Source organism: Pieris rapae, chromosome 22 (assembly GCF_905147795.1).
Source record: "Pieris rapae chromosome 22, ilPieRapa1.1, whole genome shotgun sequence".
NCBI lineage: Eukaryota > Metazoa > Arthropoda > Insecta > Lepidoptera > Pieridae > Pieris > Pieris rapae.
Window position 1 is genome coordinate 6,441,758 of NC_059530.1, and position 16,176 is coordinate 6,457,933.

The 16,176-nt window shown below is 33.1% G+C and overlaps 1 protein-coding gene across 1 annotated transcript in view; it reads right to left on the bottom strand.

The window, feature by feature from the left end:
- The window catches only part of LOC111001984 (serine/threonine-protein phosphatase rdgC), a 90,648-nt gene that overhangs the window by 53,185 nt on the left and 21,287 nt on the right, over positions 1-16,176 (bottom strand). The window contains exons 3-4 of the mRNA XM_045633237.1: positions 7,799-7,926; positions 3,083-3,173 (exon numbers count right to left, since the gene is read on the bottom strand). Of these exons, the coding sequence (XP_045489193.1) occupies positions 3,083-3,173; positions 7,799-7,926 (219 nt within the window). The remainder of the gene's footprint in view (positions 1-3,082; positions 3,174-7,798; positions 7,927-16,176) is intronic.

Genomic DNA, 16,176 nt, shown 5'->3' on the forward strand with positions numbered 1-16,176 from the left:
GACTGAAAACCACGCCACAGATTTTTTTATTATATGTAATATATGTTAATAACATAGATGGAATATAGTAATTCGATATAAGGTATTTTAAGAATAAAAAAGAACGTGCCATTTCTTAAAAGATAGGCAATTAAGATTTCTATTACTCTCCTAATCGCCTCTACGATAATTTTGATTAGATTTATTATAATTCCCTGTTTCTTGTGTTGAATATTAACTATAACTCTTCTGTATAAAAATTTTACCTTATCCTATCCTGATCAATCGCGACTTGTGTAATTCTTGTATTTCCTTTTCTTTTGTTCTTCGCTATTCGCTATTCATGAATCCGTAAGATAAGCTCTTCAGTTTTTATTTTTTTGTATCACTTTAGATTAAGGTTCTATATTTTTGTATAAAACATTTGGTTATGGACTTCTTGCACTCACCATTTTTCATGTTTGTTGTATATATTAAAATTGTATTTGCAATGGATTCAAATTTGTATATTTAATACTTCAATTAAGTAAAACTTGTTATAATAGAACTATTTTTAATGTTTTTTAAACCTCCATTTTGTGTTTAAAGAATATACTATGTCTAAAACTACGAAGAAAACACGGCTAGTAATGTAACATTGTGGCAAGGAAAACATTGGCTTGGTTGACAAATATGAATGGAGCGTACGAGACCTACTTTTACACTGCGCTAAAAGCTTTTTTGCTTACGTTTTAATTTATGCAATATTCCATATCTGTAATGCTGCAGTTTTGGCCTTCAGCCTTGGCGGGATTTGGACAAGGCTACGTAAGGCTTCGGTAACACCGTGTCCTGCCTTGGGCGATTGCTGGTGGCACCTTGGGGTATAAGTGGTATGCTGAGTAGCGACTCCATCCGTCAGTCAGTGGCAGTCATGACCCGGGAGAAATTTTTGCGTTTTTGGAGCGTTGAACAAATTCAAAAAGGCATTAAAGATGCATGTTAGAGTAAACATAGTTGACTTAAATTGGGACGGCTAATGGCGACGTGTATCTGGCTTGTATATATAATATTAAGTTTCTCATGTAAATAAAATATATTTTTGTAATGAGCAATAAAGTTCTTCAAACATTATAAAGCTTTCATCATTCAAAATTATCAAATTGCCAATTGCAAATTGCAAAAGTTTTGCTGTTTTTTTTTCTTTTAAAGCACCTCAGAATGTTATTTTCTCTGACGTCTTTTAAAAACAATATCCATATTTAGTGCAGTGATGGTGACTTCAGCGTGCGATCATCATTTCATGTTTAAGGTCGTAGTTTCGATCCCTGTGCATCAATGGACTTTCTTTATAAGTGCGGTTTGCCTTAGACAAAAAAATTCGACTACGTGTCAGGCACAGCTACGTGGCAGGCTGATCACCTACTTGCCTGTTAGATTGTCAAAAGATCATAAACAGATACGGAAATCTGAGGCCTAGACCTAATATGGTTGTAGCGCCACGGATTTATTTTATTTTATTCATATTTTCAACGCGTACAAACTGTAGCACATAATGCTTTGCATTTTTTGTTTACACATGTCCAAAATGTATTTAATCTTAATATATATATTTCTTGTGTGCGTGTGTATGTGACTGAACTCCTCCTAAACGACTGGACCAATTTTGATGAAATTTTTTGTGTGTGTTCGTGGAGATTCGAGAATGGTTTAGATTCACAATTTTGTCCGCTGGACAATGTTTTTTTTTAGTAGTTGTTGATTTTGGAATGTTTTACATTGGATCCGACAGACGGCGCTACCATCGCACTGTCAAATTTTAAATAATATTCGAATTTTAATTTTAGTCTGTCCCGACAGTTAGCGCTGCGATCAAATTAAAAGAAAGTTTTGTTATCATTGTGTTATTGTAGACCATGTGCTGGATCGTTAGATATTGTCATAACATTTGAATAATAATTTTCATTAAAATGGTCCAGAATGTTTAAGCTTATTAAAAAAAGTTTAAAATTTTCAAATTAAAGACGTATAGACAGGGCAACGTCTGTCGGATCCGCTAGTATTTTATATAATTTTGTGAATAAATAAATCTACGACTGGAACTGTACAAAACAAATTTTACAAAGTAATGCCTCGAATGCACAGGTGCAATATTATGAAAGTAAACTTAAAAGCTTTATGACGAAGCTTTCTCGTCACGTAACACTCCGTATCACTAGACATATTAAAGTTCTTATGAGTTTTACTGAATAGCTCTAAAAATTTCGTTTCTCGCAGTGTATATTGTACTTTCAAAGGAAATAAATATTACATTATTATATATTTATATCAAGTATAGCTGAGATTGTACTTCTGATTTTATATATACATATGGTAAAAATAAAAGTGTACATAGGGGTTAAGATAAACCCCAACCCAGACGAATCATATTAACATGAAGAAAGACAAGGATAAACATAAAAATATATTATGGCTTTGGTTTGATTTATTACGTATATACATCGGTTCAGACGCGGTTCCCGCCATCTTTATGTTAATGTTTAAAGTTTCGCTTTTCCTACGTAATATGATACAAATACTATATTAAGATTTAAAAAATAACTCATCACATGTAATGAATAGAATCAAAGTCACTTAAAAAAGTTATTAATATAATACGGCACTTACAAGTGCTAATAAAAGCGAAATTATTCAAACTGAACTATTAACTAAAGTAAGTTTTCATCTTCTGTCAAATATTTAAGTTAAAAGATATCGACAAGGTCAGGAAGAATTTTTAGAACTTTTACTTTTGAATACGGAACATTTAGGCGGGCATCCCATTTATCCCTCTTTTTCGAAGAACGCCTTTTGGCCAAAACTCACCGCTACCCAGATTGAGCATTCTGATAAACGAGCTAGGTCTGTATCCATAGTTGCTGCCCTGACACTTAACAATCGAACTTTCGTTTAGTTTTTATATTTGTATCATCCCTTCATGTATGTGCTAGCCTTGTGCTTGATTTAAATTGTATTTTGTGGTTATACCAATGTATCAGTGCCGTTGGCAAGCTTGTATCAATAACAAACATTTCAGCATAGATTATCTTGTTCAATTATAATGTAGAATATTATAATAACTTACAAACAGACGCAGTACGCGATGTCCTCTCAGATGACGGACGTCCAGTCGTATCGCGCATGTGGCTCAGTAGCGCGTTGAAAAAGTTGTACAACTGTAAAAGAAAATAAAATTTGAAAAAAAAAATTTAAATAGTCCAAACTATTACTTCAGTTGTTTCCTGTTTATTACAGTGTGGACGAATTTATCAATGTCATTGGACAAATAATAACATGACGCATCATGATGCGTGTTGAATGAGAGATGCTGTTGGCTAAACAGAATTGGATTGGAGAATGATTTGTGATCTGTGTAAGATGATACAATACAGTTTAAACCATTTTTCTTATTAGTAGTTCTTAGTCAAAATAACTTTATTCATATAGGTAGATCGAGTACGCTTAATTTTTTAGTCATACAAATTGTTTGTTCTGGAGCACATCAATCCCAAGGATTAGGATCATTTAAATATTCGTTCTTAGTAAACATTAGTAGTGTTTAGTCAAATCAAATCAAATCAAAAATATTTTTATGAGGTAAACATGTACACTTATGAACGTCAAGAAAATTAAATTAAATTCATTGTAAATTTACATTTACAACTAATTCGCAAGACAAGGGCGTAGAGCGTGTAAGAAGAACTGGTAAGAAACTTTCCGCCACTCTTTTCAATCGCCAAGTTTTTCATACAAATTCTGCAATGCTGTTGAAAAGCAGGTTTTTATTAGGTATTGTTATTTCTGTCGCTGGAAAGCTCCGATAATATACGCGACATATACCATATAGACATTATGTAGACCTTTTCAATGTGTACAATACTTAGTACATTATTTTGATAAAACTCGTAGGGTTCAGACTGCGTTTGCAATGTACTCGGAAAAAATGTAATTATTTACGACATCACATTAGAAACCTCAAAAATAACAGTACCTTTCCACTATTTAATGGATATTATTATACATATAAACCATCCTCTGAATCACTCTATCTATTAAAAAAAACCGCATCAAAATCCGTTGCGTAGTTTCAAAGATTTAAGCATACAAAGGGACATAGGGACAGAGAAAGCGACTTTGTTTTATACTATGTATATACTTTATATAATATAGTGATGAAGATATCGGATACGGAAATTATTAAAAAGAGATTAGCCAAATATAAGAAATCTTATTACGTTGGTAATTATTTCTGTTAATGGCTCGTAAATCTTCTTAGAAAAAGGGAAAAGAAAATACGAGTGTAATAATCAATCAAAGTTTCAGGCATTCGATTAAGAAGCGAATTTTTCATTGCAAGTCTAATTTTCCGAGGGAAAGAAAATACATTAGAGTGATTGAAATTTAAACGAAATATCTTAAAGAGTATTCAATTTGACCCAAAGGCACATTTTTCATCAAATTGACGAATATAAATATACTTTTCCAAATTTTATGTATAAAGAAAAAAAATAATAAATTTCTATACTTGTTTTTCCATACGCCAAAGAAGTATAAGTACACACACTCTTTTTTTACTCAGAAACTCAAATTTAATTGTGAATCTGTGTATATGTTGATGTGGTCTGATTAGCTGTAATCGGAATTTATATCTAAAATATAAAAGCCACGGTGTTTGTTATAATTAATCTCCTCCGAAATGGCTCGACTAATTTTAGTTAGGTCTGCGAATGTCATAACATTTTTTTTTATCCTCCAAATGTTAAGGGTGCTAACCCTTTTAATTTTAGACATCATTTTTATTTTTTATTTTTTTGATGACATAGCATATAAAGTTACATAAAACCCTTAATTTTCACCCTTCTACTATCAACCCCTATGTTTAATACGTTAGTCAGAAACTTGAACTCTGAGGTTTAAATAGAAAAAAAAACACAGAAAATCCTAAAAAGATTTAATTCCTGAAAACCCCCCAACAGTCACTGAGGTAGCATAGAAAAATGTTCCATGTTGGTATATACTAAAAGGGTAAGCTAAGTAGAATCACATTAAGGAGAAACTAAGTTCGCGGGGGCAGTTAATATTAAATATTCAAAGACGAGACTGACCGCTTTGACTCTTGTATCTCATTAACGTATTGACGTACATGTTCATGTTAAGTCAAACTTTTCAATCGTGAAGTAATTAAAATATACGGTAATTTAAATTTTAAAGCCTCGCTCGGTTAACCACAACTCAAACTGATAATTAAGCGACACAAACATGTAGTGCTGAATTGCCCATTTGAGGGATAAAGCACACAATAAAATATTATGTTAATAGTTTTATAGATTACTGTATGTATTATCTTAAACATTACTATATATTTTATTATTATACTATACTTTTATCATTATACTGTTCCGATAATTGTCTCAATCTCCCTGTCCAAAAACAATAACATAGTTTATTTTGTTAGCGTCGCCACCCGTAATTATATATTAGTTATAAGATCATATTTTAAATCATTACAGTTTGTTGATACTGCCACCGTATAACTCAATAAATACAGAGCCAAAATTAATCATCTTAACAGTTCTCTTAGTTGGTAATAGACCTGATTCAAATTAAAGAAATGTATTCTAATTTTACGTTAGCAAATATACAAGCAATTTTCGCATACGGTAGCCGAAATTATGTGTTGTCTTCACATAATTTCTGTAATAACAACAGAACATACGGCCATAGATCAATAAGTGGTATTAAAAAACAATATCACGAAAACAGGCTGCTGCCACATAATCATTGGACAATGATCAGTCAAGCGAATGCACACATGACAAGATAGTTTAACGAACCTACAAAGAAAATACTTCCAATATTGTATACGATGTCTTTGAAGACAATAAACTTCGTACAAACTTGTCTAACAATGTTTACATTTATAGCTACGCATTTTTTCTCTTTACTCCACAAAATACAATGGCAATCATAGATTAAAGTTGAGGCCAATAAAAGAGATTTATTAAATTGTATTGTCTACCGTTCGGCTTTTATGTTTGTATACAATTAAAATTTCTTTGTGAAACTGTTCAGTTTTTAGTTCAATATTAAATACTGTATTATTTGTTGTATTCTTAGTCTTTCTATTAATTAAATTATTTATTTATAAGAGCTTTTTGTTTTCAGCTGCTCTTCTAATTTCATTTTCACACCTTTTTATTAAAATTCCTCCTTTTCTTTTCTTATATCGTCCATTTATCTTTGTCCATTTTTTTTATAGAACAGGAGGCAAACGGGCAGGAGGTTCTCCTGATGTTAAGTGATACCGTCGCCCATGGACACTCTCAATGCCAGCGGGCTCGCGAGTGCATTGCTGGCCTTTTAAGAATTGGAAAATAATGTTTCCTGTTCATTTCCATTTCAATTATTTAATGTAACGAAGTATAAATAAATAAAACTATAAAATGAAACCACGTTTGATTTATTACCTTGCATTGTATTAAACGATCTGTTATGGTTACATTTTTGTGGTCTTATCTCCGCCATTTTGTACGATACAGTTGCACGCGATGTTTGAGTTATAGAAACCAAATTACGGAAATACAAATGGATGGTTTTAAAGATACTGGTCACAGTTTCCGTGCTTATCTAAAGTTCATTTTTTGATCCTCATCAACTATATTAGTAACAACATAGTCAAACACAATTATACATATTTATAAACAAATTACCTTATAACGTAATATAAAAAATATTGTTTCTTAATTTACTCTAAGTTCGAGAAAGGGCGTGAAGACCTATCAAGGACTCCGCCTCTAATTAATCACCGAATTTTGTTGTACAAGCAAATTGTAAGTAACTTAGCGTTTACTTTATAACTTCCAGCGACAGTTAAGTCGCGACAGTCAAATAAGGATTTTTAATTTTGTACCACCTCGAAGTCCACCGTTCCACAACTGCGCGTTTTTCTCGGCAGTTTTTGCCGCGTACCACCACTTTGTGGAACCAGCTGCCGACTGAAGTATTTCCGAACTAATTCGACTTAGGGTCCTTCAAGAAAAGAGCGTACCAATTCTTAAAAGGTCGGCAACGCACTCGCGAGCCCTCTGGCATTGAGAGTGTCCATGGGCGGCGGTATCACTTAACATCAGGTGAGCCTCCTGCCCGTTTGCCCCCGGTTCTATAAAAAAAAACATTTTTTTTTTCGTGGGGAAATGCGTTACGCATCCCGCGGCACGGTTGCCTGTGAATGGTTATGTGGGACTCCCCACTGTGCATACCCACTAAAACCCCACGGCGCCACCAACAATAACCCGAGGCAGAACGTAACAGCTTAGCCTTGTCTGCATCCAGCCATGATGATCCAGCACTAATTCGGATATTTTGACAGACCTATTTGGAGGATGGATATTCTGGAATTATTACAAAGGACCTGGATGACCGAGCATAGCTCGGTATTTTTTTTATATATCGTGTTTTTTGGAAATTTTATTTAAGTAAGTACGAATTACATATGTACTAATAAAATTATGAAATATGAATATAATTATCGAATAAAGATAATTCATATTCATATTTAAGTTTTCATTTGACTGACATCTTTAAACGAGCAATTCTATGTTTAAGTTGATAAAACACAAATAAAATGTCATTTTCTAGAAATGATTCCTAGCTAAATCGATTTATCTCCCCCGAAACCCTCTGTATACTAAGTTTCATGAAAATCGTTGGAGCCGATTCCGAGATTCTAATTATATATATATACAAGAATTGCTCGTAAAGATATATATTTATATTACAAATATTATGATTTAAACTTTACCTTCACTTGATCTTGTTCACCCGCATATTCGATACTCTGGAATATCGTCCATGTGTATCGTCTTCTCACTTCCATACGAGCCAAATATCTTCGATACCATTGCTGTATTAGTATCGCTGCCTTCATGGCTGCAAAGAAATATATAAATAAACTAGCTGACCTGGCAAACGTCTTTTTACAATGTATATCCATTATAATAAAAAATAGGGGTTGATCGTAGAGAGTTGAAAATTTAGGGTTGTATGTATTTTTTAATGCTGTTGATACAGTTGATGAAAAAATAAAAATTTATCTTAAAATTAAAAAAAAATATATTTAGGGGTGGACTACCCTTAACCTTTAGGGGGATGAAAAATAAATGTTGGTCGATTCTCAGACATACCCAATATGCACACAAACGTTTCGGAGGAGTCTAACCACAAACACCGCGACGCGAGAATTTTATATATAAGATTATTAAAGCGGTATTGTGCACCATATGACGTGTTGATAGATTTTGAAGTGCAAATCCAAATTATATTTTTGGTTCACTCCAGTGGTAGCCATCCTCACTTTGGTTAGTGGCTCCGTTGTTACTGGGACAAGATGGTGACATTATGTGCCTATTATAATCTTTATCACAAGTATAATTAAAACTAGCGACCCGCCCCGGCTTCGCACGGGTGCAATGCTGATACTAAATACACTACAGAAAATCTGTGAACGTTGTATATAAAAATGTGGGTTACCCATAAGAGATAGACATATACCATCACGGACTTTTCTGTAGAACTTTTCAATGTGTGCAATACTTAGTACATTATTTTGATAAAACTCGTAGGGTTCAGCCTGCGTTTGCAATGAAAAAAATGTAATTATTTACACTATTTAATGGATGTTATTATACATATAAACCTTCTTCTTGAATCATTCTATCTATTAAAAAAAATCGCATCAAAATCCGTTGCGTAGTTTCAAAGATTTACAGCATACAAAGGGACATAGGGACAGAGAAAGCGACTTTGTTTTATACTATGTAGTGATATACATGCCCGTTTAAATATAAGTTAATTTCACCATAATAGATATTTTTAATTTTTAACTAATGTATTCTTAATTCTTTGCTTATCCGATTCCAAATGAAAAACGTATCAACGTAAAGCCAAGTGAGCAAGTGCGAGAGTTTGGTTTGTAATGGTTTTCTTGAATATTTTATTTTATTCACAATAGTATAAAGGTTCATTGGTATAAGACAATTAAAAAAATGTGAGCCAATGGCAATTGCCTATAACGAGCAAGCTAGCAGGGTGGCATGCATTCTTAGTACATAGTAATACTACTCAATCGTCCACATTTCCTTCGTCAGAAAATACATGGCGTCTGGTGGCCCTGGGATCTTTGAATGGGCAAACAAAGGAAAACATGAAGAGATAAATAAAAACTAAAACAAATTTCATTGAGTGTGAGTGTTAATTTGAATATCTCTAATATTTGAATTTTTTTGTTAAAAGTCATTAAAATAATTTAAATTCCATAAAATAATGCTAAGTTTCAAATTATTGTCTAGCAAATTCACGTGTTTCGTTTTTATTTATGACATTTGTATCGTTCCATTGTCATAAATATGATAATCAACTACGACTTTATATCTTGAAAATATTGCAATACATAAAATATAAGTTTATTTAGCTACCATCAGAAATTACTCCAATGCCGTAAATATTTACATCACACGCAAAACAATAAATATGTCGCAGTCACCTAGCTTATTTAGCCATTCAATCAATAGCCTAGCCTCTTTACTAAACAGTTCCGATCAAGCGGCCTGAATTATATTCAGCCATTTGATCAAACAGCTAGGCATAACTTGAATCGATGACGTTTCATTACTTGCCTTGCCTATTCATTTCAATTTATTTCCACTTTCTACCATCTAAACAAACTGAACAAGCCGCCATTTAAAAATAGGCATGCAAATGTTATATTTGTTTATGATGATGTCATGTAAATGTTATGCTATTTATTAAACGTAAACTTTTTCCTATGTCATTTTATTTATGATTGTTTAGTCAAGTCACATTTCCTGTAGATAATTGAAATATGGGGTATAAAGCAAATGCAAAACTTATAATACACAAACATAACAGAATAAATTAATAAAAGCAGTATTTAGATAAAAAAAACATGTGCGATTCACACGTAGTAGAAGTGAAACCTTCAAAAACAAAGTTTTCATTATTAATCATATATAAATTAAACATTTTTCACTATCTAAATGTATTTAGACATTTTATATTAAATTATTATACTTTTATTTAAAAACAGTATATTTTAATGATACATTTTAAGTTAAGGCTAAGTTTCCTTTAAATCTTTAATTTGGCAAAAACTAAAACAACGAAAGTTTGAAATTCGATAAAATGAAAAAGCGGCAGTAAAAAGAGGCTGATAATGCCTCCTAGCAAAGAACAATGTTAAAGATTTTTAAGCGGTCAGTTTACAAAAATCAATAGAGCTTTCGAAGCTTTTCCGCAGTACTTAATACAATACGCTATTATTTCCGCAATACCTTCAAAGCATTTGCGCAATTGCAAGAGTTACCTTGTTCTGTATATAATTGCAACTATTTCTATTGTAACGGGAAAATTAAAAGGAGAATAAAATTGTTAGTCACGTAAACTTTTTTTTTCCAAGAGCGCATCGTGCAATCAGTCGTCTGACTATGAGCAGATGAGTTGTTAGGAAGTTATTTATTTATTTATTAGCCTTTATTTCTGACACCCAGTATAATATAATACAAAATAAAAATAAAATAAATAAATAAACACTTATTTAAGTTACATAAAAACTTAGTTCTAGTACATAAATAAAACTTAATCTAATCCTAAATCAGCGTGTCCTGTGACACATAGGCCTCTTCCAGCTAGCGTAGGAGTAACGTGAACTTAAATATAACGAACACTTATAATTGTCTGTACCAGGCTAAGACTTTAGCACGGACTTTTAAACTTGGACTTGAAAACGTGGTGGGTGTGACAGGCACAGGGGAATCACCACCTTACCTATTAGATTGACAAATGCTCATGAAACAGATACAGAAATCTGAAGCCCATACCTAAAAAGGTTGTGGCGCTACTGATTTTTTTAGATATAAACATATTTTTTATTTATTAATTTATATTTGAATTTAATAAATAAATACGTATTCTTTTGGGTAATATTCTAATAACTTTATCTTTGTTGGTCTCTGACGATCGGATGATCTACCTCTTTTTTTACATAAATGGGCAAAGAGCCTACGGGACACCAATAAAGGGCAGGTATCGCAGCCCATGGACACCATTTTTAGCGGGTACGTTGCCGGCCTTAGAGGGAGGACACTTTAATTTTGAATACTTTGAGGTCGTGACGTCAAGGAAGACTGCCACTGGGAGTCAATTCCACAGGTTACTTGTTCGTAAAACTGTCTTGTAACGGACTATGGAAGACTTTCAGCCATCAAGGTGATGTCAATGAGATTTTGAATCGAAACGGCTCGTATGGAGGAGTTTAAACGAGACAATTCAACCAAACAATTCTTCTGAACACTCACCATAATAGCTGTGAGGATATAGCGTTTGACTCTACTTAATCGTATTAGCATGATAATCCAATTATTCCGAGACTATAATATAACCTTGATACTGATTATAAAGATATTAATTTAATTATACCACATTTAAAATCGTTAATATGATGAAGTCTTCGTGTCTTCTTCGTTGTCATTATTAAACGATATACTCCAAAAACTGATGTTTTTGCTACATTTTTTTTAAAACACTAATTATTTAATCATATTGTAAATTGTTAAAATATTGTATCATAATGTATAAGATCTCTTTAAATCTTTATTTTGTTTTTTTTCAAAGGGGGGAACTATGTATATACCTATCAATCAATCGTTCTTACATTGCATTTATTATCTAGGTTAAGTCAATGCCCTGTAAGCATTTTCATTATATTTAATATGAATTAAATAAGGAGTCGTTTTCCAACGCTTGCCTGAGATGGATGTTTAATTGTATTTCTCCTTCACATATTGTTATGTGTTATGTATACGATACCATGGTTTTGGTCACTAAGCTAATTAACGATTATTATGGAATAACATAAGAAAGATATTTTTATGAAAACTCAGACTAAAATGTAACAAACTGTAAAAAATACCAATAAAATATAGCATAAGCTGTGTAAACTATTGACATTTGAGCAAAGTTATGTGCTACAGTTTTATAGACGATATCTACAGAAACATATCTCACTATAACTTAAATAAATAAATCAGTGGCGCTACAATCTCTTTAGGTCCTGGCCTCAGATTTCTGAATCTGTTTCATGATCATTTTTAAATCTATAGGCAAGTAGGTGATCAGCCATCAGTGCCTGACTCACATCGTCGACTTTTTGGGTCTAAGACATGTCGGTTTCCTCACGCTGTTTTTCTTCACCGTTCGAGCGCGCACATAGAAAGAAAGTCCATTGGTGCACAGCCCGGGATCGAACCTACGACCTCAGGTATGAGAGTCGCACGCTGAAGCCACTAGGCCAAAAAATAAATAATAATTACAAATTCATGATACCTGAGATTAGCCTTTATTTTGTTAGTTATTCTCTTTATTTTAGATTAAATCTGATAAGGCACTTTTTGCACTTTTTTATAACATATTATTTTTTTCCTTACTAGGGTTGCCTTAAAGAGATCGCTTATTAGCGATAAGGCCTTATAATTTATGTAACAAAGTTATAAATATCCCGCCGTTTGAAGTTGGGACTGAACGCTATGTCATATTTAATGATGTTTAGATTTCATTCGAGCGCTCGCTAATAATGTTTGATATCCCTATCTCATATAATTTTCCTCCACTGAAAATTTAACTATTCGAAATTCTTGGCTGAGGTTGTATGGAATTCTGTTAATTTTATGAAGTGAAACTTCTCGCGGCGTCGGAAAAAAATTTACCGTCACATTCTTCGACGGTTGATTCGAAGAGCTTCGAAGGCATTTATAACAAAAATATATAATAACGATAACAATGATAGAATGATATAATTATATTACAATTAATGAAATTCCGTACTAATCTAATACCGTAATAAAGTAAAATTAAATAATTGTATTATTTGTATTCATGTCTATGATAAAGCCTTTTGTTAAACGTTATCTAATTTAACTTTATTTAACCAATTTCTGTAATGTTGCATATACTAGATCATTTTTCGAAAAATAAGATCATAAAGAAGTTTCAATTCTTACGTGTGTACATGAGTACACACACATTTTCTTTTATTTGGTGAAATGCATTGCACATACATTACCACGACGCGACTTGGTGCGGGAGGGTTTTGTGGAGCTAGCTATTGTGCATACCCACTAAACCCCAACGCCACCAACAATCGTCTTAGGCGGGATGCGGTAAAAGCAGCCAGATCCGCTTACCGACATACGATGCCGGGGTTGTGTCCGCCTCTCCACGCACATTGTTGATATTTGAAGATACTTGACACAGCCAGTAACCTTCAAAGACAGGGCCATATGCTTGTAATACTTGCAGGGATGGAAAACTATCCATCAAAGCATCACAGCTTAATTTTGCCAACATTATATAATGCATAGCTTAGCCTAGTTAAACGTGCTATTCTTAACTTAACCCATTTTGTGCCATACCTCATCTTACTCTACATAAAATTCTTAAGTTAACGAAACAAAAAGTATGAAAGACTGGATTCCAAATAATTTTAATAAGGATTTTTCTGTATTAATTTTGTGAGATTTTTGCGTTTGATGTTTGCTTCACAAAGATTATATTGAGTTCATATTTGGTTAGCTACAGTGTCAAGTCTCCACATTATGTTGTATCCAGTTGGTTTCGATTGCCCCCCCATAAAAAATAAAATTGCCCCCTCGTCGGCCCACGTGGGGCACACGCCCCACGCTGGGAAACACTAACTTAGATTGTTTGAGGCTTGGCACCAATAAAACGTGCTCGCAACTTTTCCAAATGTGACTCCAGTCGTTATCTTGCTTGTGTAATCTTATAATATTTATAGCTTTTGATAAAGCTAGCAGCTTTTGACTCCAGGTAACAGTTTATTACGATAAGTGTTGGTTTCAGCGTGCGACTGTCATCCCAGGTCGTAGGTTCAATCCCCAGCTGTTCATCAACATAAAGTATATTTGTCTGTGTGTCTCTGTTGTCCACATCTGACTCGTTCGTACGGTGAAGGAAAACAACGTGAGGAACCGGCATGTCTCAAATCCAAAATTCGCGGCCGGGCGTACTATCTTCCAAAAGCATCGAGAGTGTCCATGGGCGGCGGTATCACTTAACATCAGGTGAGCCTCCTGTTCTATAAAAAAAAAGGTTTGCTCCGCTAGCCTCCATTGCATAACTTACAAGTATCTCCTGTCGCATAAAAAAGATCGTAGGTATTGTTTGAATTAGACTTACATTCACATTTTTTTTACATTAACATCACAATCACATCTATTGTTTATTAAAACCTAAACAAATTTAAATATATAGTCAATGACTGACGCTTATTAATGAGTGATTTTACATATTACATATCTTCTTACCTACATAGTACAAATAAAAAAAATTAATGATTAAACAAATTTAAAAAGTTTGGTACCTGTGGCAATCTCTGCATTGCGATACTTATTCGTTGAAAGAGTAAAGCACCGACTCTGGGGTTGCCGGTATAGACCAAATTCAGAAAATTAAAAGAAATAAAAAATACAAATACAAATTAAAAAAAAGTGTAGAAATTCTTAAAAGGCCGGCAACGCAGTCGCGAGCCCTTTGGCATCGAGAGTGTCCATGGGCGGCCGTATCACTTATTATCAGGTGAGCCTGCTGCCTGTTTGCCCCCTGTTCTATAAAAAAAGACCGTATCTGGACTAGGTGACAGTTTAAATCTTCATATTCTATATATTACACTTATCATCAGTATTCAAAATATTATCGTAAATTATTCAGTTCGTGATACCGTTTAACGCACAAATCCAATAATCTATCTCAATCCATTTTTGCCAATTAAGATAGACATCTTAATCCAAATATTGATAAAAGTGTGCCAAAACCAATCGACGCATTGTAATAGCCATCTGTCGATACAAGCTATCCATGGTAGGTCGGATCGCTGTATGCAGATAGGCGATTGCATGAAAATGACAGTTCTACTGTGCCAATATCCTATATTAATATTATTTGTACGGTTTTATTTAATTTATTTGTTTTAAATGGATTATCAAATATGAGTGTAACGGTCTGATGTCAGATTGTTTTCAATCTGAGATTGTGGATAAATTACTTATTGGGTTCGGGCGTAAGTCTCTAGTTAATTTAATATTGGCTTCCTCCAATTTACTATGGGCCTTATTTTGATTATAATTAAGGCCTTCGAAGAGAGGATTCGATATTTGTAAACCCCCGTAAATTGAATGCAAACTCTTGAAAATTAATTTAAACTGAATTTATTTCTCTGTCACCCTAATAAATCTGCATTCCAATTGTTTTTCGAACATAAATGTTTAATCATAAATATTGGTAGTCATAAGTATAAGTATAAGTATCAATTTATTATTATTATTTATTCAATTATTTTTTTGTAAAAAAAGCTTTAAAAAATAATTTGTATTAGGTGCTATATTGCATATTACAAAAGATAGCACCTTTTTAACATTAGCTATCTCTTCCAGGCAACTTAAAGAAAACGATTTTGTCATAAATGGGGCTAAACTTAAACAACTACTCCTACGTTTTTTGTCCATACCAACATGGAATATTTGGGTTGCCTGGAAGAGATCGCTTTTTAGGGATAAGGCCGCCCGTTGCATCCCTTGTAATTTTTATGTATTCTGTTATTTGTGTATCTTTTATAAATATTATAAGTACTGCAACGAAGTGTGAATAAATAAATTAATTAATTAACATTTTGCTATGCTACCCCAGAAACTGTTCGGTTTTCCGGAATGAAAACTTTTTAGGTTGTTCTTTGAATCTTTCTCAATATAAACCTCAGAGTTCTGGTCATAATCTTTTGCTTAACATATAAAAAATAAGGGTTAATTGTAGACGTGTGTAAGTAAAGGGGTGTATTTTTGTATGCCGTATCTTATGATACGGCATACAAAAATAATATTCTAAAAAATAAATTATTGGGAACTGGCAGTAACTTCTTTTTTGACGATTATAAGTGTATATTGTGTAACCTACATGAATAAATAATAATACTTGTATTAGGGTCCTTCAAGAAAAGAGCGTACCAAATCTTAAAAGGCCGGCAACGCACTCGCGAGCCCTCTGGCATTGAGAGTGTCCATGGGCGGCGGTATCACTTAACATCAGGTGAGCCTC